Raw genomic sequence first — 26,611 nt, 5'->3', positions numbered from 1 at the left:
AATAAGTAGGTGTGTCCAAACTCTTGACTGGCACTGTATGTAAATTATATATTTTTGTATTTCATTTTTCAATACAGTTGCAAAAATGTCTAAAAATGTGTTTTCACTATCATTCCGGGTCATTGGGTGTAGATGGGTGAGAAAATCAATTTTGAATTCAGGCTGTAACAACAAAATGTGGAATAAGTCAAAGGGTATGAATACTTTCTGAAGGAACTGAAAAACAATACAGTAAGGCAAGTCTAAGGAGTCAAATGGTAACAGCTGAATGACAACATTGTACTGTCATTTTCATGATATAAGAAGATAGACAGGATTATGAAGAGAAAGCATTCAGGGTTGGTCAATTATGAAATTCCAATACAATGATTGAATCCATTTTCAATTAGGGTTTTTTCTATTCTTAAATTGGAAATTCAAATCACTCCCGGAAGTGAATGAACTGAAAATGTACTGATCACCCAAGTAATAATCCATTTGTGGTTTCCAGAATGCAGCTGGAGCCAACTATATGGGTTGTATAAATGCAATAATTGTCAAATAATCATTATAAAATAACAGCAATTAGAGACAAATAACTACATAACATACTCTGCATTTTTTGAGTAAAGGGGAAACAAGTTCAATACTTCAAGAAAGTGTTCTTTGTTAAGTTCATATGGGAAAACATGAGGTTATTTAAAAGATAGATAAAGCTTTGGAATGAAATTCCATCCAATAAAAAGATAAGTTATTCATTCATATGTTTCAATAAATCTGACTAAATATATTAGCCAATATAATAGTCTCTTCCACACAAACAATGGATGTGTTTAAAAGGAAAGAAACCCACACAATATTCTCTGTGGGAAAAAAGTATTACATCATGATAATAAAGACACATCATCATGATAAAGCTGAAAAAGCTGGAAGGACGGCTTATTAAAACATGACTGCTGAAACAACAAATGAATGCTTATAATTGTCCTATTTCACACATGTACAAGTTTGTATTCATACGCATTTGTGATTGTTTTTTTTGTTTTTGTTTTCCATCTCCCAACTCCCCCTCAGACACCCATGGAGAGTGGATTCACGGCCAGGGTCTGCCATTATCAACGGCGATCATGGAGCAATTAGGGCTAAGTTCCTTGCTCAAGGGCACAGACACATTTTTCAACTTGTTGGCTCAGGGCTTTGAACTAGCAACCTTTCGGTCACTGACCGAACACTTTAAACGCTAGGCCATCTGCCGCCCGTAAGCATGATCTGTAAAAATCAAACCTAAAGAAAACAGGACGTTGGTTTCAATTAATTACACAGTACATAACACCCACATCTCTCAGAACTAACATCCATATACATTATCTGGAAATGCTACAACAAAACTTGTCATTCTAATAAAAACACAACTCAACATGACCATGGGACATGAGGCAGAGGCACAGACAGAGGCATCATAGAAATTTGAAACATTATTATGAAAGTAAAGTGTAAGGCTTGAGTAAGTATGTAACAGTGCAGTTAAGACCTGTTCAGGGACAGAGCTTTACAACAGCGGTGCAGTACAGTACATGCACACTTTGGCACTACAACCCCCATATCCTAGTACTACAGGCCATTTCTATTCAGGGCTTTACACAAACCTCAAAATAGAAACAAAAAGCAAGTACTCTGAAGTAGCTTTATGTACAAGCTAGACATGCCTGTCACAATATGGTGTATCCGCCTTCAAATGTGTGTCTCTCTGTACATAATGTACTTTTATGGGAATCACCATGGCAACCAGGCAGGTCCAAGAAATGTCTTAATTGCTTCCACTGCAATGCCTGTTCCGGGCAAGAAAAAACAGAACTCTGTTTCACACAGAGCTCAGGGGACTTGGAGAGGGCAAAGGAAAATAACATAATCTAAAACCTTTCAATAGTTCTACTACCTTCTGACAAAAAGTGACATGTTTTTTACAGTAGAATTTGTGCGTGCGCCAACAACTTATCAGGTTTTTTTTTTTTTTTTTGTAGTGACATGCACAGAAAGCAGTCACTCTTCGGGGAACAACTAGTGGCTTTGGCTCAACAACAGACTGCATTCAAGTAATGACAAGAGTCCCCAATCCCATCTTATTGGCCATACAGATACAGGCTCAGCTTTGTCCTGAGTTCCTCTAACAGAGTAAACAGAATCTATTGTAACCTTTTATTAAAAAGGTAAGTCATTGAGAATAAATTATTTGACAATAAAAACCCGGTTAACCCATCATGCATCCTCTGCTAGCTAGTGTTGCCCAAAACAGTGAATAGATTATTCAAATGTCAGATCAGACAGGCAAACCTACAATTCTAAACATTTAAAGAGATTGAACCAGATCTTTACATTTTTAACATATTGTACGAATTGGAATACGTAACAGATCATACGAATTGTAGGAAGATTTTTTTTTTTAAATTTCAGGACGGAACATGTACAAAATAGTTGACGTACACAACTGTGCACAATTTTCAGAAACAGTTTTGGCTCGTGAGCACTACTTTCTGGCTGAAATTACACAAAACCTTTGTCTTTTTCCTGCATGTCCCATGCAGAGCAGAGATGCGGTTAAAAACTAGGACAGACACAATCAGAGGCCCATTCCACATCTCTCTAAATAAGCTCAAGTAGATCTCCAGTTCCCATTCCTCCCAGGATAGTCCTCCTCCTCACTAAGAAGGTAGCAAGCTGGCAGGCAACGTACCTATCTAATACCTATTGGCCCAAACAGGTTTCCGTCCTCAGCTACAACCTAATGTTTAGCTGCCAGGAGAGGCCTCAAGGGTGGTTGAGGGGTATGAAGAAGTGTTTTAAAAAAACATAATAACTAATAACTTTGTTTTTGTATACTATCAATATTATTAAAAGTTAAAATAAAACTAAAAAAACACTTAGATGAGCATGCACAGACATATAGATTGTGTGACAGAGGGAGGGATTGTGAATGTAACAAGGACGAAGGGCTTGAGGCGTCAAACTCATTCCATGCAGGGCCTAGTGTTTTCAAACTCAACTCTAGACCTCAAAGCCAGTTCCACTGCATTTTTCATAGTTCCCCTCTAATCAGGGACTGAATTAGACCTGAGATACCAGGTGTGTGCAATTAATTATCAGGTAGATACCAGCAGGCTCGTAGAGTAAGAGTTGAATAACTCTGGCCTAGTGGTTTTTGTTTTTTCCTTTCAAATAAGACCTAGACAACCAGGTGTGAGGAGTTCTTTACTAATTAGTGACCTTAATTCATCAATCAAGTACAAGGGAGAAGCGAAAACCTGGACACTCGGCCCTCCATGGAATGAGTTTGACACGTGGGCTGGGGTGTTGTGGGGTTTCCCGCTCTCCAACACACTATAGACCAGTAATGGGCAACTCCAGTCCTCGGGGGCCTGATTGTTGTCACACTTTAGCCCAAGCTAACACACTGGACTCCAATAATCAACTAATAATGATCTTCAGTTTAAGGCCAGGCACCACACCGCCAACTTGTTTTTCTCAGCTTCAGAAGCATCTGCTTTTGAATTGTGTGTAGTTATCCTTAGATACATTCTCCAGACTTGCCCAGGGGGAATTGTTGATGTAACTTTTTAAAATTCTAGATAACATTTTTTAAAATGTTTTATTCTACAAGTCTTTAGTATTTTAAAGATAAAAAGTTTATCCAGAATCTGCTCTGGACAAGTCCGGTCCTGGAGTGTCTTAAACTGAAACAAATGTCTAGGCAGAATTCATCCAACATCTATAAAAAATGAATTTGTATGGTATGCAAATATGTATATGTATTACCTCATTTGCATATCTTAATATTTCAAACATTTATACAAAACTTTGTCTACATTCAACTAGGAAAAGTTGATTGTTATATGATTAAGATTACTTTAGGGTATGTATGGTGCCTGGCCAATAGGGTATGTATGGTGCCTGGCCTTAATCAGTGGTGTTTTCTAGGGATGGGGAAGAAGTGGGACAACACTCCGGCCTCTGAGGACTGGAGTTGCCCATCCCTGTATCTAATCCGACGGAGTGTCCACTTCCTGTTCCAACTACAAGTTGAGTTTCTTCAGCTGCTCGAACGTGATGAAGAACTAAATAGCTCTGGTTAAGGACAACAGATGACGGCAGCCTTGAAGTATATATAGTCTTGACATTATCTCTGCCCACACAAAAATAATCATAATACATTTAAGACTTTACTGAATAAAATTAACATTTGGTATTATTCAATATCACTGTAAATATACTGAACAAAAATGTGTTTATCACATTATACATGAGCTGAAATAAAAGATCCCAGAAATTGTCAATTTGCACAAAAAGCTTCTCTCCCAAACTTTGTGCAGAAATGTGTTTACATCCCAGTTTGTGCGCATTTCTCCTTTGCCAAGATAATCCAGCCACCTGACAGGTGTGTCATATCAAGAAGCTGATTAAACAGCATGATCATTACACAGGTGCACATTGTGCTGGGGACAAAAGGCCACTGTAAAATGTGCAGTTGTGTCACAACAATGCCACAGATGTTGAAAGAGCATGTAGTTGGCATGCTGACTGCAGGAATGTCCACCAGAGATGTCGCCAGATATTCATTTATCTACCATAAGCCGCATTCCAGCATAATTTTAGAGAATTTGGCAGTACGTCCAACTGGCCTCACAACGGCAGACGTGTAACCATGCAAGCCCAGGACCTTCCACATCTGGCTTCTTCTCCTGCAGGATCATCTGAGCCCAGCCACCCAGATAGCTGATGAAACTGAGGAGTATTCTGTCTGTAATAAAGCCCTTTTGTGGGATAAAACTTGTTCTGATTGGCTGGGCCTGGCTCCCCACTGGGTCGGCCTGTGCCCACCATGGCTGCGCCCCTGCCCAGTCGTGATATCATATATTAGGGCCTAATGAATTTCTTCAATTGACCGATTTCCTTATATGAACTCTAACTCAGTAAAACCGTTCATTTTTGCATGTGTTAATATTTTAGTTCAGTATATAACAATGTTCTGTCCTTGCATATTGTGCTTCAGTGCATGTATTTGGCACCTTCTACTGCTAGGAATGGAGCTCTACAATGCCTATAATTAAACAACAAGACACAAGGAGGTGTGGTATATGGCCAATATACCACGGCTAAGGGCTGATCTTATGCGCGATGAGTCACGGAGTGCCTGGACACAGCCCTTAGCCGTGGTATATTAGCCATATACCACAAACCCCCGAGGTGCCTTATCGCTATTATGAACTGGTTACTAATGTAATTAGAGCAGTAAAAATAAAATGTTTTGTCATACCCGTGGTATACCGTCTGATATACCACGACTGTCAGCCAATTAGAATTCAGGGCTCGAACCAGTTTAAAATACTCAATATGACCTGAAGTAAAACTGAACTGACATAACAGAAATCGATATGTAAATGCAGGGAGTGAATAAGAGGTGTTCGAATGGTTCAGTGATTTGGATCATAGTGCTGGCAACACAGTGGGTTTGAACTTTGATTCCACTGATGGAAAGGATACAATGATGTTCCATGGCCCCAGCCGCAGCCAGTTGGGCCAGAAGCCCTTGTAGAGGGCAAAGAATCCCTCGTTCTTCCATGTCTGCATTACTCCGTCCAGCGTGCCTTTATACATGGGGTTCCCTGACAGCACTCGCTGGTTCATCATACGTGTCCGCACTACGTCCACTGGGTTGGAGGCTAGCGCCCCCGCCAGGCCACACATAAAACTGGAACTGCAGGAAGAGACAGAAGTGGGAGAAGCCAGAGGTTCAGGTGTAATATGCTCACTCACTAATGTGTAATATGCACACTCAATATAAAACCTTTTTAAAGAGAGCATGTCGGTACATATGGAAAAACAAATAGTATTATCCAATATTGATGTCTAAACTCACATAAAGTGTGTGAGTATGGTGTCTCCCATGGTGCCAGACTTGATGAGGTGCTTCTTAGTGATGTCATAGACAGGAAGCTCCACTCCCACTACGATGGCTGCCCGCTGAGCTGTAGGGATGACACCCTGAGGATGAAAATAATGTAAATAATCTGAGTGTAGCAGTCACTCAACGGTCTTCAGATGGCCTAAAACAAACAGCTCTCTCACTGATCACCATCTTACACAACAACAAAGACCACAAAAATGAAATCCTAACAACAGTATGCCTATATACTTCACCTACTACTGCTGTCCCAACCACACATTACATGGGGGTAGTTTAGGACAGATCAGAGCCAGGTTGTGACAGAGAGAGGACCACTCACCCTCCACAGGCCACGGGTTCCCTCTGTCTGGTAGATGCTAATGAAGTTGGACATCATACTGCCTTGTAACAGACTGCCCTGTGCCTGCATACGGATCTGAAGACAGAACATCAGGGCTTGCGTTCAGCAGGCCAGAATGGTGTGGAACGTTCAGACAGAAATCTATTATAGAACAAACATGCCTCGGACACAAAAAGGAATCACATCAGTTCTATTCATGACATTTCTATCTGCAATATCCAGTATCCAGATCTTCTTTAAAATACGTTTTTTTTTTACCTTGACGACATCAGTGGGGTTGGCCAGAGAGGAGGACAAGACTCCAGACACCACTCCACAGAACACATTGATCACCATGGTCTCATCTGTCAGGGCAAACACAGGACAGCCCGTTACTCCTCCACATAACACACGCACACACACACACACACAAATAGAGAGAAATGCTAGAAAGACAGAAGTATGTTCCACGTAATAACAAGAGGCTATAATTCTGAGCAAGAAGATTTGCAAATGATCTATTATTTCAAGGTGAACATACAATCTAAAAGATCAACGCAAACATGCAGTAATTCAACTCCAGACAGAGAATCATGAGAATTAGAAAGCCTACATGTACATAAAGAAAAACAGAGAGCCATTATCCTATTCATTATCATAAGTCAAAAATGACTACCAACTACATCTATCTGCAATTTGGATTTGTCACCATTTCACAACATACCACTACTGTATTATTGATACACTACCGTAATGGGACAGAGTGAGACTGCACCCTGTCTCTCTTACAGTACGAGGTTTGAAATGGAATGGGGACCTTCATTTATTTACTAGAAGTTATGACAGTTGGGGTTAGGACAAGAGATTATTAGTCACCGGCAAACAAAACAAATCTACAGTGGACGTAGGTGTGACACAGGCGCAGGAAAAAAATAACGGATCAAGTTAAGAACAATAGTTACAGTGAAACCTTGATCAATGTGACCAATAGTTAGTGTGGTCCTGGCACCGTTCACTATGGCAGGAGAACGGGCACTGGATTCCCCGCCCAACCACCACCACACCAGGCAAACCACAGCCTGTATCAAAATAAGCATTCAAAACACAGTGGCACATCCTGGCAGAGTGAGGCATGCAGAGTGAAGAAGCACAACAGCAGAGAGGTCTTCTGTTTACAACACACACAATCACAAATAAAACCCAGTCACCACTCCCTACTAACCCCAATCCGTATTATCGCAGAAAAAATCAGTCAACCCCTATACTAACTAGGTGAACCCCTGTCAGACTTTGTTTGGTCCGTTTCTCTAATTTCTCTAGTGGTTCAAATGATATTGTCATTGTTTGTACAGTAATTACAAATAGTCTCTCAGTGGAAAGTGATTCCTGTGATATGGGGATACATGCTGACGCTGGTTAATGTAATGCAAACCTATTGATAGACAGCGGAGGAGATGTGTTCCCTCTTGTCATGGAGGCTCCCAGTCATCTGTTTAGATTGGGCATTAGTGACCGCAGTTAGGCCTTCTCCATCTGTGTCAATGCAGGTTGTCTAGACAGGTATTTGAAAGGTTTTCCCCAGCGGTTATGTTTGCTGATGAGGGTATGAGATAGCGCCCTGTCAACACTATTGGAAGGCCTAGAAACAAAACACTGATCTTCAGAAGAATCAGCACAATGGTCTATTTCAAGATTACAGGCTTTATTTAAATCCCTGTTGTTTCTTTGTGTGTGAAAATTAACAGTATATGGTGAAGTAAAATCAAGTGCTGACTGCTGTCCCCTCTACCCTTTCAGGCTGGCCAGCTTCTCTCCCCCCCCCCCACACACACACACACACACACACGTAAAGGGGTCACTTTCCTGTCCTGGTATGAGTATTTGGAATGTCAGTCCCTAACATGAATTTGGCTGGGAGTTCAGTATTAGATCAAAAGCTATATGGGTGGAGCAAACAAAGAGAATATGATGTGAGATAGAAAGCAGTGGGGACAGAGTCATTGAAACCCACCTTCCGGATGGGTCACAAATAACCTCTTCAGTGTGTTGTATGTCCCAATCTTGATGGTCCCATAGGAGGCTTGCCTCAGGAGAGCTGGGGAGATGCTGCATGGAAAAAGAGAAAGACAAAAGTAATATCAGGGAATGTCACTTCTATGAACAAGTGAAGAGGCACTCTGCCTAATTTTCACATTACCTTTCCATCAGGACTGTCAAGACGTATTCTGCCTGTGGAGCTCAGTTCCCTAAATCAACTCTTGTTTAGGTTGCACACTATTGACAATTGTTGTCATCACACTAGTTCTAGACTCCCTGAGAGCAGAATGACCTAACAGGTACTGGATTTCAAAATTAGTTCCCTGATAAAAACCACAGCCAAGAAGAGCACTTCGCCCCTAGGTTGTGCTAAAGATACTGCCCACTTTCAAAGGTCACCCTCTCACAAACAAGACTAGATTCCATGTCAGTAGCTCAGAGGTCAAATGTTGATATTATCCTTGAGAATGAGAGAAGGTTCTAGTAGAGTTTATTTTGATTAGTGGATAGTGGTTTACATGATAATGATCTAACTGTGTTCTAAGAAGAAAAATAGTGTTTGATTCCATGTTCTAAAATTGTAGAACTGAGAGAGTCTTGGACACTGTGTATACTTACAAATTAAACATTTACTGACAAGTTCACCCACTTGGCCACATAGATCTTTGTCAAAGCATGACTTTTCAAAAACAAAAATGTTGAATTTGCAAGTACAATGCGCAGCGTAGGGGTCACTTGTACCGTTGTTCAGTTCTTCAGTTGTTGCTTCTCCAATGCACCTTTGAGCTAAGATGTTGTTTTCTATTGTGTTAGTCCCTGACCTAAGCCTCTTCTAAGAACTCAGACCTGGACATTGTGTCCTGGATGTTGACATACTCAGGCCAGGAGCTTAAGCTGACCTGACAGTTTATTACCTCCCTACAGTAGTCCTGTAATGTGTGAATACCATGTATGGATCACATATTTTGTTTAGTTTGTAAAAACGTTTGCCAATTCACTGAAGGGAACAATGCACTGAGACATTTGCAAAAATCTCTCTAGTCACCGGCATTGACATGATCAATTCTGATAAACTGCAGAAGATTACTACAATTCTGCATACAGTACCAAGTAGGGCCTAGGACTACATTTAGACTGACTGCCACAAATCCAGCATGAGGTTGCATTACACTGTGCAAACAGCATGAACATATGGTTCTGTATTGCATAGCATTTAACATGATCATCTACAACACAAAAGTATATTGTAAACATGGCATGACAGCCCTTTATGTCCTCCTCCTAGCCATGATAGCAGGCATCTGGAATACAATAACCACTTAGAATTTTTGCTATGCAGTGTTCATGGTGTTTTCATATTCATACGCACCAGGCAGTCATCTGATCTAAGTTGTGGCCATTACACACAAAATAAATCTAGCATGTGTACCAGTATTGCTTCCGTCCCTCTCCTCGCACCAATCTGGGCTTGAACCAGGGACCCTCAGCACACATCGACAACAGTCACCCTTGAAGAATCATTACATATCGCTTGCAAGGGAACAACTACTTAAAGGTTTTATAGCGAGTGATGTCACTGATTGAAACACTACTAGCGTGCATCGCTAACTAGCTAGCCATTTCCCAACAGTTACACATGACGCAAAACAAGTTGTACCCTTCCAGGGATAGACATTAAGGTCAGAAAGGCATTCCCTCATTGGGCAAGTCAGGCATATTTACTTGCCAGAAAATGTAAAGTAGCTATTATTACCTACAGACAGGGGTGGAACCAGTAAGACTAGCCTACTGGAATACTGGTATTTTGGTTGTTATCAGGAGGGGGGGGGGGGGGGGGGAATCACCTGCCCAAAGGTGCAACCAGAGCAGACTCACTCGCCTTGGGCAATAGGGCAAGCCTTAATGTCAATCCCTGCCCATCCAATCCAAACAGGTATATACAGTGCCTTGCGAAAGTATTTGGCCCCATTGAACTTTGCGACCTTTTGCCACATTTCAGGCTTCAAACAAAGATATAAAACTATTTTTTTGTGAAGAATCAACAACAAGTGGGACACAATCATGAAGTGGAATGACATTTATTGGATATTTCAAACTTTTTTAACAAATCAAAAACTGAAAAATTGGGCATGCAAAATTATTCAGCCCCTTTACATATTCAGTGCAGCAAACTCTCTCCAGAAGTTCAGTGAGGATCTCTGAATGATCCAATGTTGACCTAAATGACTAATGATGATAAATACAATCCACCTGTGTGTAATCAAGTCTCCGTATAAATGCACCTGCACTGTGATAGTCTCAGAGGTCCGTTAAAAGCGCAGAGAGCATCATGAAGAACAAGGAACACACCAGGCAGGTCCAAGATACTGTTGTGAAGAAGTTTAAAGCCGGATTTGGATACAAAAAGATTTCCCAAGCTTTAAACATCCCAAGGAGCACTGTGCAAGCGATAATATTGAAATGGAAGGAGTATCAGACCACTGCAAATCTACCAAGACCTGGCCGTCCCTCTAAACTTCCAGCTCATACAAGGAGAAGACTGATCAGAGATGCAGCCAATAGGCCCATGATCACTCTGGATGAACTGCAGAGATCTACAGCTGAGGTGGGAGACTCTGTCCATAGGACAACAATCAGTCGTATATTGCACAAATCTGGCCTTTATGGAAGAGTGGCAAGAAGAAAGCCATTTCATGAAGATATCCATAAAAAGTGTTGTTTAAAGTTTGCCACAAGCCACCTGGGAGACACACCAAACATGTGGAAGAAGGTGCTCTGGTCAGATGAAATCAAAATTGAACTTTTTGGCAACAATGCAAAACTTTATGTTTGGCGTAAAAGCAACACAGCTCATCACCCTGAACACCCTATCCCCACTGTCAAACATGGTGGTGGCAGCATCATGGTTTGGGCCTGCTTTTCTTTAGCAGGGACAGGGAAGATGGTTAAAATTGATGGGAAGATGGATGGAGCCAAATACAGGACCATTCTGGAAGAAAACCTGATGGAGTCTGCAAAAGACCTGAGACTGGGACGGAGATTTGTCTTCCAACAAGACAATGATCCAAAACATAAAGCAAAATCTACAATGAAATGGTTCAAAAATAAACATATCCAGGTGTTAGAATGGCCACGTCAAAGTCCAGACCTGAATCCAATCGAGAATCTGTTGAAAGAACTGAAAACTGCTGTTCACAAATGCTCTCCATCCAACCTCACTGAGCTCGAGCTGTTTTGCAAGGAGGAATGGGAAAAAATTTCAGTCTCTCGATGTGCAAAACTGATAGACATACCCCAAGCGACTTACAGCTGTAATCGCAGCAAAAGGTGGCGCTACAAAGTATTAACTTAATATATAATAATATAATAATAACTTAAGGGGGCTGAATAATTTTGAACGCCCAATTTTTCAGTTTTTGATTTGTTAAAGTTTGAAATATCCAATAAAATGTCGTTCCACTTCATGATTGTGTCCCACTTGTTGTTGATTCTTCACAAAAAAAATAGAGTTTTATATCTTTATGTTTGAAGCCTGAAATGTGGCAAAAGGTCGCAAAGTTCAAGGGGGCCGAATACTTTCGCAAGGCACTGTATGTTCCAACTTAGCACACCATAACGTGTGGGTCGGCAGGTAGCCTAGTGGTTAGAGCGTTGGACTAGTAACCTGAAGGTTGCAAGATCCAATCCCTGAGCTGACAAGGTAAAAATCTGTTGTTCAGACCCTGAACAAGGCAATTAACCCACAAGGTCATCATTGAAAATAAGAATTTGTTCTTAACTGATTTGCCTAGTTAAATAAAGGTAAAATGTAATATTTTATTTTCTATAGTGTAAACCATATTATTTTTGCTCACCCAGAGTACAGTGCCTTGATGCCCTCCTCCTTGCCGATCTTGAACAGGGCGTGGAACATGCCCCGGTAGCGCACCTCCATGTACTGGGACTGGCCCTGCACCTGCAGCCGCGTCTTAGTCAGGTCTATGGGGAATGTACCTAGGGGGGAGAACAACAGACAACATCAGACAACATTGTCTCGTTTAGAGATTACAGGTAGTATATCAATGAAGAAAGTTCAGATGACACACAGTGACCCCTCAATAACTAATGCCACGTTCACATTCTAGTCGGAATTAGAAAACTCAGAAATGTACAACTTGCTGATTCTTTAAAACACGGCACGTGTATAATTACAACCAGTTAGCAAGTTGGACATTCCTGAATTTCCTAGTTCCGACTAGCACGGGAATGCAGCATTAGGTCAGCTAATAATATGCTATGCAAGTTTTCCAGGAAGTAGCCTTGCTTTTTTTTAAATATACTTTTGTACACTTTTTGAATGGTATTCAATGGCCAAAAATCACAAATACAATATACAGTGTATTCAGACCACTTGACTTTTCCCACATTTTATCAAATTTCAAAAATCATTCTAAAATAGAATCAATTATATTTCCCCCCCCCTCAACCTACACACAATACCCATTAATAACAAAGTAAAAACTAGTTCTTAGAAATGTTTGCAAAAAAAAGGAAATATTACATTTACGTAAGTATTCAGAACCCTTTACTCAGTACTTTGTTGAAGCAACGTTGGCAGTGATTACAGCATCGAGTATTCTTGGGTATGACACTACAAGCTTGGCACACCTGTATTTGGTCGCTCCAGAGATGTTCAATCGGGCTCAAGTCTGGGCTCTGGCTGGGCCATTCAAGAACATTCAGAAACTTGTATCAAAGCCACTCCTGTGTTGACTTGGCTGTGTGCTTAGGGTCGTTGTCCTGTTGGAAGGTGAACCTCCCCCCAGTCTGAGCTGTTGAGCTCTCTGGAGCAGGTTTTCATCAAGGATCTCTCTGTACATCTTTGCCTCAATCCTGACTAGTCTCCCAGTCCCTGCCTCTGAAAAACATCCCCGCAGCATGATGCTGCCAACTCGCTTCACCATAGGGATGATGCCTGGTTTCCTCCAGACCAAAGAGTTCAACCTCAGTTTCATCAGACCAGAGAATCTTGTTTCTTAAGGTCAGAGTCATTTAGGTGCCTTTTGGCAAACTCCAAACTGTCTGGCCATGCGTCTTTTACTGAGGAGTGGTATCCGTCTGGCCACTCTACCATAAATGCCTGATTAGTGGAGTGCTGCAGAGATGGTTTGTCCTTCTGGAAAGTTCTCCCATCTCCGCAGAGGAACACTGGAGCTCTGTCAGAGTGACCATCGGGTTCTTGGTCACCTCCCTGACCAAGGTTGCTCAGTTTGGTGGGGCGGCCAGCTCTAGGAAGAGTCTTGGTGGTTCCAAATGTCTTACATTTAAGAATGATGGAGGACACTGTGTTCTTGGGGACCTTCAATGCTGCAGACATTTTTTGGTACCCTTCCCCAGATCTGTGCCTCAACACAATCCTGCCACGGATGTCTATGGACAATTCCTTGACCTCATGGCTTGGTTTTTGCTCTGACATGCATTGTCAACTGTGGGACCTTATATAGACAGATGTGCCTTTCCAAATGAATTGAATTTACCACAGGATGACTCCAATTAAGTTGTAGAAACATCTCATCTCAAAGTCTGGCCATACCTACTAATCCACTGGTTTCTCTTTATTTTTTACTATTCTCTACATTGTAGAAAAATAGCGAAGATATCAAAACTATGGAATAACACATATGGAATCATGTAGTAACCAAAATGTTTTAAACAAAGATTATTCAAAGAAGCCACCCTTTGCCTTGATGACAGCTTTAAACACTCTTGACATTCTCTCAACCAGCATCATGATGTAGTCACCTGGAATGCATTTCAATTAACAGGTGTGCCTTGTTAAAAGTTAATTTGTGGAATTTCTTTCCTTCTTAATGCGTTTGAGCCAATCAGTTGTGTTGTGACAAGGTAGGGGTGGTGTACAGAAGATAGTCCTATTTGGTAAAAGAACAAGTCCATATTATGACAAGAACAGCTCAAATAAGCAAAGAGAAACGACAGTCCATCATTAATTTAAGACATGAAGGTCAGTCAAGGCGGAAAATGATGAAACTGGCTCTCATGAGGACAGCTACAGGAAAGGAAGACCCAGAGTTACCTCTGCTGCAGAGAATAAGTTCATTAGAGTTACCAGCCTCAGAAAATGCAGCCCAAATAAATGTTTCACAGAGTTCAAGTAACAGACACGTCTCAACATCAACTGTTCAGAGGAGACTGCATGAATCAGGCCTTCATGGTCAAATTTCTGCAGTGAAACCACTACTAAAGGACATCAATAATAAGAAGAGACTTGTTTGGGCAAAGAAACACAAGCAATGGACATTAGACAGGTGGAAATCTGTCCTTTGGTCTGATGAGTCCAAATTTGAGTTTTTGGTTACAACCACTGTCTTTGTGAGAAGCAGAGTAGGTGAACGGATGATCTCCACATGTGTGGTTCCCACCGTGAAGCATGGACAAGGAGGTGTGATGATGTGGGGGTGCTTTGCTGGTGACATTGTCAGTGATTTATTTAGAATTCAAGGCACACTTAACCAGCATGGCTACCACAGCATTTTGCAGCGATACGCCATCCCATCTGGTTTGGGCTTAGTGGGACTATCATTTGTTTATCAACAGGACAATGACCCAACACACCTCCAGGCTGTGTGAGGGCTATTTAAACAAGAATGAGAGTGATGGGAATGCTGCATCAGATGACCTGGCCTCCACAATCACCCAACCTCAACCCGATTGAGATGGTTTGGGATGAGTTGGACCACAGAGTTTAGGAAAAGCAGCCAACAATTGCTCAGCATATGTGGGAACTCCTTCAAGACTGTTGGAAAAGCATTCCATGTGACTACCTCATGAAGCTGGTTGAGAGAATGCCAAGAGTGTACAAAGCTGTCATCAATGCAAAGGGTGTCTACTTTGAATAATCTAAAATATATTTTGATTTGTTTAACACTTTTGTGGTTACTACATGATTCCATGTGTTATTTCATAGTTTTGATGTCTTCACTATTATTCTACAATGTAGAAAATAGTAAAAAGAAAAGAAAACCCTTGAATGAGTAGGTGTGTCCAAACTTTTGACTAGAACTGTATGCATGTGTGTACACACACACACGAAGGGGAGACAGGTTAAAGAATAATTTTTAAGACTTGAGACATGGATTGTGTATGTGTGCCATTCAGAGGGTGAATGGGCAAGACAAAATATTTAAGTGCCTTTGAATGGGATATGGTAGTTGGTTCTCAGGCTCACCTTCTAACAAACATTCCATTCTGGCTTTAAACGCCTGCCAAAAACTAAATGCATTGTGCCCAACTATTTGAGTGTGTCAAGAACGTTGCTGGGTTTTTTACGCTCAACAGTTTCCTGTGTGTGTCAAGAATGGTCCACCACCCAAAGGACATCCAGCCAACTTGACACAACCGTGGAAAGCATTGGAGTCAACATGGGCCAGTATCCCTGTGGAACGCTTTCGACAACTTGTAGAGTCCATTGCCAGACTAAATTAGGCTACTCTGAGGGCAAAAGGGGTGCAACTCAATACTAGGAAGGTATTCCTAATGTTTTGTACACTCAGTGTGTGTATATAGAAACGAAAATTCACACAATTAATTTAATGACATAATTGTCAAGCCCCTTCAAAAGATTAGGGGACATGATACTGAAGTAAAGAGGAAGAGGTGATTACTTTCACAGGGTTTACCATCACAGGGTTTACCATCACAGGGTATATTTTCTCAATACAATGAGGTGGAGTAACAATGCATTGATTGTAATTAAAACCAACATGAATGCTTTCAGCAAATAGGTGTGTTGCATTGTTTAGCTTTTTTTCTAAGGAGCAGTATCAATTAAGTTGGTTTATCTAAGTAAATATATAATTGATTGGGGTTGCACACAATTGCATCACTGTAGATCTACTCCAATGGAGTAGCATCATTAATCATTTGATGCAGCATCCATCATTTAGGGCCTTCGCCATCACTCAAGAAGAGAGGCTGATGCAAATCTCGCAGTGCTTCTCAATGTGATGGATATAAACATACGTCTTAAATGTGTGTGACTATAATAATAATAAAATGAATGCATGACTCAAATAAATTAGATTAGTGTGAAATGGTTTGGTGCATCACTTACCGAATTCTGCGACAATAGAGGCCATCCCTCCGTAGATGAACGGTTTCCAGTTCAGGTTGGTCATTTCGGTGGTGGCCGCTTCTACGTGATGGAGCCCTGCTAAAAACAACAGCAGGCCGCCGAAATACAAATAAAGAAATTGTTGTAATCGTACATCATGTAACATTGTGCTACCTGATTTGATTACTCCCCGAGTGCTCATACAATCAGCATCACAGAATATTGCACCGGAAAGGAACGCCTCTCTCAAAGAGTCGTGAAATTAGCCATCTCGAACATTGAGAATTTCTGTTGGCTGCCATTTAAGTCAATCAACATTTAAAGGATTTCAATTGGTTTTGGTTGTTTCATTCCCCGCCCACATCACTGTGTGTAGGATAACGCGAGTGACAGCAATGTCATTCATATTTTCACCACAAGATGATACAATGTAATGTTATCTGATACTACCAGCTCAACTTTTAAAATACAGAGGTGAGTCCCAGTCCTATCTGAAATGTCAATCAAATCAAAGGAATAATCGTTCATTTAGCAGAACCCGCGTTGGCCGCCAGGTCCGCATGTTAGCGACAACCAGCTTGCTACTATAGTTACTGTAGATTGTTAGCTAAAGCCAACAGTTCTAGAAATAAGTTACGAAACCCGCTACAAACTGCAACACCACATAATGACACCTACCAGTAATGTTAATACAAGTTGTGCACTGCTATTTTATTTTGGATTCCATATCTTCGACATCAAGTGGGTTTATTCAATAAATAAAACAACACAAAAGTTATCCGGCTACGTAGCTTTCCATTTCTAGTGGATTTGTGCCGAAAGAGGAACAGAGGGCACCGGAAGTTTCCGGAACCATTTGGAAGGGTACGCGATAAATGATGCAACGCCCTTTTCTTATGTAGTTTGCCTTTGTTACAATTTCCCTAGGCCTACATATACATTTATCATGTAGTAAATATATTACGTCATATGGCTGTCTATTACACCAGACTTATGTTGTGAGTTAAAGGTATAGTCATATAAAAAAATATACTGGCAAACATTTATGAAAACAAATGTAAAGTGTATTATATCAGTTTTGATAGGCCTACAGCATGAATGACAAAAGACTAAACTGTTATAACATTTAGATCAATCAAATGGTACAAATGTATTTAACATATTATCTTCAATGTTGGGGAAGATACTCAGAAAATATAGTTTACTTAACTAAAGTTACTACAAAAAAGAAAATTCTTGCCTAATTCACCTTTTTTAAATTTAATTTTAGTCTGTAGTTTCAGTAGTTAGCTACACCGCTACACGGCAAAAAAGTCATTAACTACTGAAAACACTACCTAGATTTGAATGTATTTAAACTACCACCAAGCTAATGCAAAGTTGAACTACATGTTGTTCAATACTCCCCATCTTCCCATAATTTGCACAAGGTAAAAGCCCAGTATTATTTCATGAAGACAGCACATACTGCACTATATGCATTCATGGAGCAGATTTAACAAAACTCAATCACATCAATTCCAGCAGGACATCTTTTCCATGTCCAGTGGTAGCTTTGAAGCTCACTGAAAGCATTCATTTATTGACCATCATGTAGAAATAACTGCTCCGTTTTCCAGAAGAGGGCATGAAATGAATGACATCTTTGAATGATCCTGTAATTGGCTTTTCCAGCACTCGCATTACAATGCAGGACATTTCTGCCACTAACACAAAGCTCATGCACTTAAACAAATTCTAACATGTACTGCATTTCTTCAGCTATGCAAAAGCATGCTCATAATACTTAATACATGGCAAAGGTATGTTCATACTCATTCATACTCTGCAAAAAAAAATGCTCTCTGTGAATGGCATTCTGTGTGCACAACAAATTTACCAGCTACTTAAATCGGTCAGTTCTGTGGCGTCTCCCCTCAAGGCAAGAGCAACTGTAACCAATGTGAAATGGCTAGCCAGTTAATGGTGGTGCACGCTAATAGCGTTTCAATCGGTGACATCACTCGCTCTGAGACCTGAAGTAGTTGTTCCCCTTGCTCTGCAAGAGCTGCGGCTTTTGTGGCGCGATGGGTAACGTTGCTTCGTGGGTGACTGTTGATTGTGTGCAGAGGGTCCCTGGTTCGACCCCGGGACGAAGGACGGATGAAAGTTATACTGTTACATTGGTGCCGTGACCCGCATCACTGATTGCTGCGGAAAAGGAGGAGGTCAAAAGGGGGGTGAGTGTAACCGATGTGAAACGGCTAGCTAGTCAGCAGTGGTGCGCTCTAATAGTGTTTCAATCGGTGATGTCACTCGCTCTGAGACCTGAAGTAGTTGTTCCCCTCTGCAAGGGCCGCGGGATTTGTGGCACGATGCTTCGTGGGTGGCTGTTGTTGATGTGTGCAGAGGGTCCCTGGTTCGGGCCCAGGTTAAGGCGAGGGACGGAAGCAATACTGTTACACAACCACACCCTACATCGTTATGCCTACGGAAAGCTGCCAAAATAAAATCCACAGTGTCAATGGCCAGCTCATTGTATCCCATCCATGTATTACAAATGTGTTGCCTCCTGTGCAAACAATGGTGCTAAAATTCAAGTTCTATAACGGAAAGACCAGTCAAGCATATAAAAGGGAACAGCCTGAGCCACAGAATCACAGGTGAAACCTGAAAACATAATAGACCTACAAGTATGTTTGCGTCCAGGGCCACCCCTAGCCACTAAGAGACATAAGCGGCCACTAGGGGCCCCCAAACCACACAAACAAACTCAGACAGGCAGAGAGTTAGAATAGTAGAATATTTGGTTGTACATCACAGTTTTCTCTTGTCATGTCAGTCACTGACAGTAACTCATGTCAACCATTTTTGGGATTGGTAACCAACATTGCTGGTAACCAGCAATCGAAACTTGTAGTAATCATGGACGAATTACCAACCAGACACGCAGGGCACATGCCCAGGGACCCTGAATGCCAGTGGGCCCCCATTGATTGTATTAGTCACTCCCACTCAGAAATCATATTATATTAACATGGCATGAGTCATGGCCAAATGTGTAGAATTGCAGGAAATTGTCTTTAAAACTGCACATTTTTATCTCTGCAAAATAAGTAGAATTCCATGAAATGAATTATAAAATTGCAAAATGTTCTCTCCGGCCCATGCAAAATGTGTAGTATTGCAGTAACTTAACTTTAAAATATACTTTTTTTTTCTCTCTGCTGTCAAGAGGGGGACCACTAAAATGTTTTGCCCGCAAGGTGGGGGGCCCCCCAACCAAATCTCGTGCGTCCACCACCTCATTCACATCTCACACAACAAGCCCAGTAGGATCTCAACTAAATCTGAATCAATAACAAAAAAAATACTATTACAGTGAACTGCAATGGTAAGAGGGATCTCTAAGAATGTTCAGGTGTTCCAAAAAAAACAATACACGACTGCGAGAGCACTATTTGTCCTCTTGCTCTGTCTGTGGCAGGTGCTCTGCAGGTCATCTCCATTGGATGGAAAGGGTAGGGCAGTAGAGTGACTCAGTCTTGAGGATGATGAGTGTTAACGAGCTCCACAAGATCACAAAGTGGTTCGCACAAGCCTCGTGACTCGTTGGTACAGCTGCTGGACAACTGTCATGAGATTCCTAAAATGGTTTGTCAAAAGAGCACAAAAGACATGATCAGTGAGTGGTGCCAAACACAGCAAACTGTTCAAGGTAAGGTTCTGTTTAACATACTGTATTAAATATATATATATTTATATTCAAGCAAAGATTACTTCATTATTACTTTGTTAATTACTTTATGAATACTTTATTTATTACCCTTTACAATCTTGTTAGCAATCTTGTTTTTACATCCTGTATTGTTATACTGTGTATTTCATTCTCTATCAAGCGAGGAAACATGCCAACACACACATGTAAAAAAAACACACACATAAAACAGAGGACATGTCACTACCTCAGATTGTTGCAAATTACCAACAGATGAACAGATAAGACATTATTAACACACACCATGATTCATGACTAAGACATTTTTGCCCATCACACAAATACAAACACTCGGGCAAACCACTGAAATACACACTCACTCACACCTGTACACACACACACTCACTCATACCTGTACACACACATACTCACTGGGTGCTAATGGAGACAGTTGTTGGGGTTGAAGCAGAAGAGCGAAGCCACGCAGTAGACACAGCCCAACAACATGGACAGCAGCCGTCTCTTTAAAGACATCTTTAATTCACAGTCCAAACGATTCTCAACTTCTGAGTTCAAGCCCAAGACAGGGGGTACTGTAGTCTATTCAAAGAATAACATGGCATGGTGGGGTTGAGAATCCGTAGGTGAGGGCTGGGTAGTGCTAGCAGTATACAGGGTGAGAATGCCTACTGGTACAGGGGCAGTGGGCACAATTACTGTTGACCAACAGAAGTTTTGAATGGCACTGAAAGGTCTAGTAGGGATTAATAACATTCCCACATTGTATCTCTGTGGGAGCCAGAGTTTTTTTTACCCTCTGTGGTAAAAGGAGGATCTTTGCTCTACATGAAAGATCACTGTGTACTTGATGTGAACCTGATACTGTTTAGACTGACCTGGTTGGGTTGTTGTGGCTGAAGGTGTGAGAGGAGGGAGTTGAGAAATAGTTACAGAAAGAGAGAGAAGACATGTACAGTTGAAGTCGGAAGTTTACATACACCTTTGCCAAATATATTTAAACTCAGTTTTTCACAATTCCTGACATTTAATCAGAGTAAAAATTCCCTGTCTTAGGTAAGTTAGGATCACCACTTTATTTTTTAAGAATGTGAAATGTCAGAATAATAGTAGAAATAGATTTATTTCAGCTTTTATTTCTTTCATCACATTCCCATTGGGTCAGACGTTTACATACACTCAATTAGTATTTGGTAGCGTTGCCTCTTAAACTGTTTAACTTGGGTCAAACGTTTCAGGTAGCCTTCCACAAGCTTCCCACAATAAGTTGGGTGAATCTTGGACAATTCCTCCTGACAGAGCTTGTGTAATTGAGTCAGGTTTGTAGGCCTCCTTGCTCGCAAACACTTTTTCAGTTCTGCCCACAAATTTTCCATAGGATTGAGGTCAGGGCTTTATGATGGCCACTCCAATACCTTGACTTTCTTGTCCTTAAGCCATTTTGCCACAACTTTGGAAGTATGCATGGGGTCATTGTCCATTTGAAAGTCTCATTTGAGACCAAGCTTTAACTTTCTGACTGAAGTCTTGAGATGTTGCTTCGATATATCCACATCATTTTCCAGCCTCATGATGCCATCTATTTTGTGAAGTACACCAGTCCCTCCTGTAGCAATGCACCCCCACAACATGATGCTGCCACCCTCGTGCTCCACGGTTGGGATGGTGTTCTTTGGCCTCCAAACATAATGATGGTCATTATGGCCAAACAGTTCTATTTGTTTTTCATCAGACCAGAGAACGTTTCTCCAAAATGTACAATATTTGTCCCCATGTGCAGTTGCAAACCGTAGTCTGTTTTTTTATGGCGGTTAGAGAGCAGTGGCTTCTTCCTTGCTGAGCGGCTTGTTTTACTGTGAATATATGCTGTTGTACCGGTTTCCTCCAGCATCTTCACAAGGTCCTTCGCTGTTGTTCTAGCATTGAGTTGCACTTTTCGCACCAAAGTACATTCATCTCTAGGAAACAGAAGGCATCTCCTTCCTGAGCGGTATGATGGCTGCGTGATCCCATGGTGTTTATACTTGCGTACTATTGTTTGTATAGATGAATGTGGCACCATCAGGCTTTTGGAAATTGCTCCCAAGGATGAACCAGACTATTGAAGGTCTACCATTTTTTTGTGAGGTCTTGGCTGATTTCTTTTGATTTTCCCATGATATCAAGCAGAGGCACTGAGTGTGAAGGTATGCCTTGAAATACATCCACAGGTACACCTCCAATTGACTCAAATGATGTCAATTAGCCTATCCGAAGCCTCTAAAGCCATGACATCATTTTCTGGAATTTTCCAAGCTGTTTAAAGGTACAGTCAACTTGGTGTATGTAAACTTCTGACCCACTGGAATTGTGATACAGTGAATTTTAGGTGAAATAATCTGTCTGTAAACAATTGTTGGAAAAATGACTTGTGTCATGCACAAAGTAGATGTTCTAACCAACGTGCCAAAACTATAGTTTATTAACAAGAAATTTGTGGAGTGGTTGAAAAACGAGTTTTAATGACTCCAACCTAAGTGTATGTAAACCTCCGACTTCAACTGTAAATGCATACTCTTATGAGGAAGTCGGGTAGTCATTTGTGCAGGCTTATGTCACCCAATGAAATGTTTCCCATATGTAAAACGGAAGTAGTTGACTGATAACAGAGATTCGTGTCATCCTGTCTGGCAAATATAAACTCTCTCTCCCTGTCTCTCATTCTCTCCCTATCATGTATTTTGCCTCTGTTTGTTTAGAGCTGTGTAAATACATACATAAAACCCTTAGCCATAACGTCCAATAGGTACAGTGGTTAGTCACAGCACATTTTGTACAGCACTGTGATTGTGCAGTGTTGTGTGCCAAGATGAAGGGGCTTCTCAAGATGAAAATTCCTTCTATAATACACTGCTCAAAAAAATAAAGGGAACACTTAAACAACACAATGTAACTCCAAGTCAATCACACTTCTGTGAAATCACACTGTCCACTTAGGAAGCAACACTGATTGACAATACATTTCACATGCTGTTGTGCAAATGGAATAGAAAACAGGTGGGAATTAGGCAATTAGCAAGACCCCCCCCCCCCCCCCCCCAATAAAGGAGTGGTTCTGCAGGTGATAACCACAGACCACTTCTCAGTTCTTATGCTTCCTGGCTGATGTTTTGGTCACTTTTGAATGCTGGCGTTGCTTTCACTCTAGTGGTAGCATGAGACTACAACCCACACAAGTGGCTCAGGTAGTGCAGCTCATCCAGGATGGCACATCAATGCGAGCTGTGGCAAGAAGGTTTGCTGTGTCTGTCAGCGTAGTGTCCAGAGCATGGAGGAGCTACCAGGAGACAGGCCAGTACATCAGGAGATGAGGAGGCTGTAGGAGGGCAACAACCCAGCAGCAGAACCGCTACCCCCGCCTTTGTGCAAAGCAGGAGGAGCACTGCCAGAGCCCTGCAAAATGACCTCCAGCAGGCCACAAATGTGCATGTGTCTGCTCAAACGGTCAGAAACAGACTCCATGAGGGTGGTATGAGGGCCCGACGTCCACAGGTGGGGGTTGTGCTTACAGCCCAACACTGTGCAGGACGTTTGGCATTTGCCAGAGAACACCAAGATTGGCAAATTCGCCACTGGCGCCCTGTGCTCTTCACAGATGAAAGCAGGTTCACACTGAGCACGTTTGACATTCTGGAGACGCCGTGGAGAACGTTCTGCTGCCTGCAACATCCTCCAGCATGACCGGTTTGGCGATGGGTCAGTCATGGTGTGGGGTGGCATTTCTTTGGGGGGCCGCACAGCCCTCCATGTGCTCGCCAGAGGTAGCCTGACTGCCATTAGGTACCGAGATGAGAACCTCAGACCCCTTGTGAGACCATATGCTGGTGTGGTTGCCCCTGGGTTCCTCCTAATGCAAGACAATGCTAGACCTCATGTGGCTGGAGTGTGTCAGCAGTTCCTGCAAGAGGAAGGCATTGATGCTATGGACTGGCCCGCCCGTTCCCCAGACCTAAATCCAATTGAGCACATCTGGGACATCATGTCTCACTCCATCCACCAACGCCACGTTGCACCACAGACTGTCCAGGAGTTGGCGGATGCTTTAGCCCAGGTCTGGGAGGAGATCCCTCAGGAAACCATCCGCCACCTCATCAGGAGCATGCACAGGCGTTGTAGGGAGGTCATACAGGCACGTGGAGGCCACACACACTACTGAGCCTCATTTTGACTTGTTTTAAGGACATTACATCAAAGTTGGATCAGCCTGTAGTGTGGTTTTCCACTTTAATTGTGAGTGTGACTCCAAATCCAGACCTCCATGGGTTGATCAATTTGATTTCCATTGATCATTTTTGTGTGGTTTTGTTGTCAGCACATTCAACTATGTAAAGAAAAAGTATTTAATAAAAATATTTCATTCATTCAGATCTAGGATGTGTTATTTTAGTGTTCCCTTAATTTTTTTGAGCAGTGTATTATTTTTGCTAGGACCCACCTTAGACACTAGAGGAGCCAAGAGAGCAGATACACTTTGTTGATTCTAGTAAGTGGGAGTAGATGGTTGTTTTCTCTTCTGTGTCTCTATCTGGATTTGTTTCTTCTGTGTGTTTCCTAAAGGACTCACATATATGCCTACAGATGGGTCTTCCCAAGAGACACGCCACAGAAAACTCTTCCTCTCTTACCTTACTGCCCTACTTATTGAATTCAATGAACAGGGCTTTAAAAAACACTAATGACTTTATGATGAAGATACAGATGGCATCGAAAGCGGATCTATCTTAGTGTATTGTCAGATTATGTTTATACTGCATACTACTGTCATTAACCCAGATTTGGTGGTGGTGGTGAACCCTTGTGGAAAATGGCCCCATCATCCCGAATGTCTGCACCAGGGACTCTTCGAGGTGACTGGGATGACAGCCAGATAGCAGGCTGGACAAGAGTCAGATGCAGAGGAACCACAGCTGCAGACGAGAGAGGCGGGGAGATACTTTGCCCTCACAGGAGTAAAGGCACATCAGGAGTGGATGAGTACCCTCTGAATGTTCTACCTTTTTTCCATCACTTTTTAATTAACAGCACTTTTTATTATTGTTTTACAAGGAGTTTGGCAGAGAAAGATATTAACAAGAAACATTTACAGAAGTCAATACAAATAGGAAAAAGGGTCTTTGGATTAAAATGTCAATATACCACAGCAGGAGTGGATGTTGGTGGATATAATTGATTTGTTTTGAGGGGGTGGGGATCTCACAGATATACAAGACATAGAGCTTGTATATGACTCAATGGCAGCTTACAATAAGACATGCTGGATAGGAGAGTCGGGTGGCAACCTCACGGCCATGATGCCTGGTGTGAGACCTATACCAACCCCTGTTGTCTGCACCTCAATGACACCAGAAATTATGGGATGGATCCTGAGTGTGGCCTGTCTCCTCATTATCTCAACCAACCAGCTGGTAGCTGCTGCTCTGTTTCAGCTAATGTGCAGGAAGGGCAGTCAGAGCTGGAGCTTCGTTATCAACCTGGCCATGCCAGATACCTTGATGTCCCTAACAACAGGGTTTCATTTCAATTCAGGGGATGAACAGACTCAATTTGTGAATTCTTGATCAACTGGATAAGGAACATGATATATTTTTACACTAATAATCTAAATACAGTATTATATAGTATGTTTGTTATTCTGCTCTGCAGGCATGGCGCGGCAGCTACAGCAGAGAAACTTCGACAGCAGCAGCCTTTGCACCTTCTTCTCTGTCATCCGTCCTCGGGGCTTCATTGTGGTGTTCTGTACTGGCTTCTTCCCCATCCTCTCTGTCTTCAACTACTTCTACCTGGACATCCTGAAGATTGCCTGCGGCCACCAGATACAGATCCGTCAGGCCAGCTAAAGGCTTCCACAGCGCAGCCACTACTGGGGCCACGCCAAGGCTCTGAGGACTGTGGCTCTGCTGGTGGTCTGTTTCACCATTTGCTGGTGCCGTTTGTGGTGTGTGTGGTGCAGGTGCTGTGTGAGGGCTGTGAGTTGTACAAGGTGCTGGAGAACGACCTGTAGCTGCTGGGGCTGTCCAACCCCCTCATCAACCCTCTGGTGTACGCCTGCTGGCAGAGGGAGGTGTGGCTGAAGATCGGGGCACTCATCTCCGTTAAGGACAGGAACATAGCCGTGTTAGAGGCTAGTGAGGGATGTCAGACAGAGCTGCTTGTTGCAGATAAGAAGCTGTGCGTGATGATGTAGTGCAGATAACTACTTTTGCAGTTAAATTCGAATGTAGCGAATAACAATGTCAAGTTCAATGGGTTTCCATCACATTTTCAACTGTACTGATGGTTTTCTCGCAATTTGTTTTGCGTTATATAGCGAATTTGTGAAAGTGTTCAATCTTGTTTTCATCAGACCAGATAATCTTATTTCTCATGGTGTGACAGTCTTTAGGTGCCTTTTGGCAAACTCCAAGCGGGCTGTCATGTGCCTTTTACTGAGGAGTGGCTTCCGTCTGGCCA

The 26,611-nt window shown here is 42.0% G+C and overlaps 2 protein-coding genes across 7 annotated transcripts; one reads left to right on the top strand and one right to left on the bottom strand.

The window, feature by feature from the left end:
• Positions 1 to 626: 626 nt before the first annotated feature.
• On the bottom strand, positions 627 to 17,226 carry LOC123999368 (brain mitochondrial carrier protein 1-like). 3 transcript variants are annotated; one of them, XM_046305047.1, is made up of 9 exons: positions 17,083 to 17,226; positions 16,405 to 16,503; positions 12,149 to 12,287; positions 8,269 to 8,363; positions 6,537 to 6,622; positions 6,258 to 6,353; positions 5,891 to 6,015; positions 5,515 to 5,728; positions 627 to 4,088 (listed from the first exon to the last, which is right to left on the bottom strand). In XM_046305047.1, exons 2-9 carry the CDS (start codon positions 16,466 to 16,468, stop codon positions 4,047 to 4,049), a joined length of 861 nt encoding a protein of 286 aa, XP_046161003.1. In that variant the 5' UTR covers positions 16,469 to 16,503; positions 17,083 to 17,226; the 3' UTR covers positions 627 to 4,046. The 3 variants fall into 3 exon arrangements, with proteins under 3 accessions (XP_046161003.1, XP_046161004.1, XP_046161002.1); XM_046305048.1 differs by having other exon boundaries at positions 16,405 to 16,500; XM_046305046.1 differs by lacking the exon at positions 17,083 to 17,226 and having other exon boundaries at positions 16,405 to 16,637.
• Positions 16,767 to 26,611, top strand: LOC123999370. 4 transcript variants are annotated; one of them, XM_046305051.1, is made up of 3 exons: positions 16,767 to 16,878; positions 24,932 to 25,107; positions 25,802 to 26,611. In XM_046305051.1, the coding sequence occupies exons 1-3, from the start codon at positions 16,838 to 16,840 to the stop codon at positions 25,996 to 25,998; spliced, it is 414 nt and encodes a 137-aa protein (XP_046161007.1). In that variant the 5' UTR covers positions 16,767 to 16,837; the 3' UTR covers positions 25,999 to 26,611. The 4 variants fall into 4 exon arrangements, 3 of the variants coding, with proteins under 3 accessions (XP_046161007.1, XP_046161005.1, XP_046161006.1); XM_046305049.1 differs by having other exon boundaries at positions 24,932 to 25,132; XR_006832444.1 differs by adding an exon at positions 19,871 to 20,101 and having other exon boundaries at positions 16,811 to 16,878; positions 24,932 to 26,611.

Source organism: Oncorhynchus gorbuscha, linkage group LG16 (genome assembly GCF_021184085.1).
Source record: "Oncorhynchus gorbuscha isolate QuinsamMale2020 ecotype Even-year linkage group LG16, OgorEven_v1.0, whole genome shotgun sequence".
Taxonomy (NCBI): domain Eukaryota; kingdom Metazoa; phylum Chordata; class Actinopteri; order Salmoniformes; family Salmonidae; genus Oncorhynchus; species Oncorhynchus gorbuscha.
Note: the sequence above shows the minus strand (reverse complement) of the source record. Positions and strands in the feature narration are given on the sequence as shown.

Bases quoted from the DNA above. Each gene is read 5' to 3' on its own strand.
- LOC123999368 (XM_046305046.1), bottom strand. From the start codon at position 16,606: ATGAGCACTCGGGGAGTAATCAAATCAGGTAGCACAATGTTACATGAT. The intron at 8,364-12,148 runs GTGAGCAAAAAT...TTTTCCATGCAG, and splicing joins ATCAAGGCACTGTACTCTGG to CATCTCCCCAGCTCTCCTGA. The intron at 6,623-8,268 runs GTGGGTTTCAAT...TTGCCCTGACAG, and splicing joins ATTTGTGACCCATCCGGAAG to ATGAGACCATGGTGATCAAT.
- LOC123999370 (XM_046305049.1), top strand. From the start codon at position 16,838: ATGTTATCTGATACTACCAGCTCAACTTTTAAAATACAGAG. The intron at 16,879-24,931 runs GTGAGTCCCAGT...TCATTAACCCAG, and splicing joins TCAACTTTTAAAATACAGAG to ATTTGGTGGTGGTGGTGAAC. The intron at 25,133-25,801 runs GTACCCTCTGAA...TCTGCTCTGCAG, and splicing joins GGCACATCAGGAGTGGATGA to GCATGGCGCGGCAGCTACAG.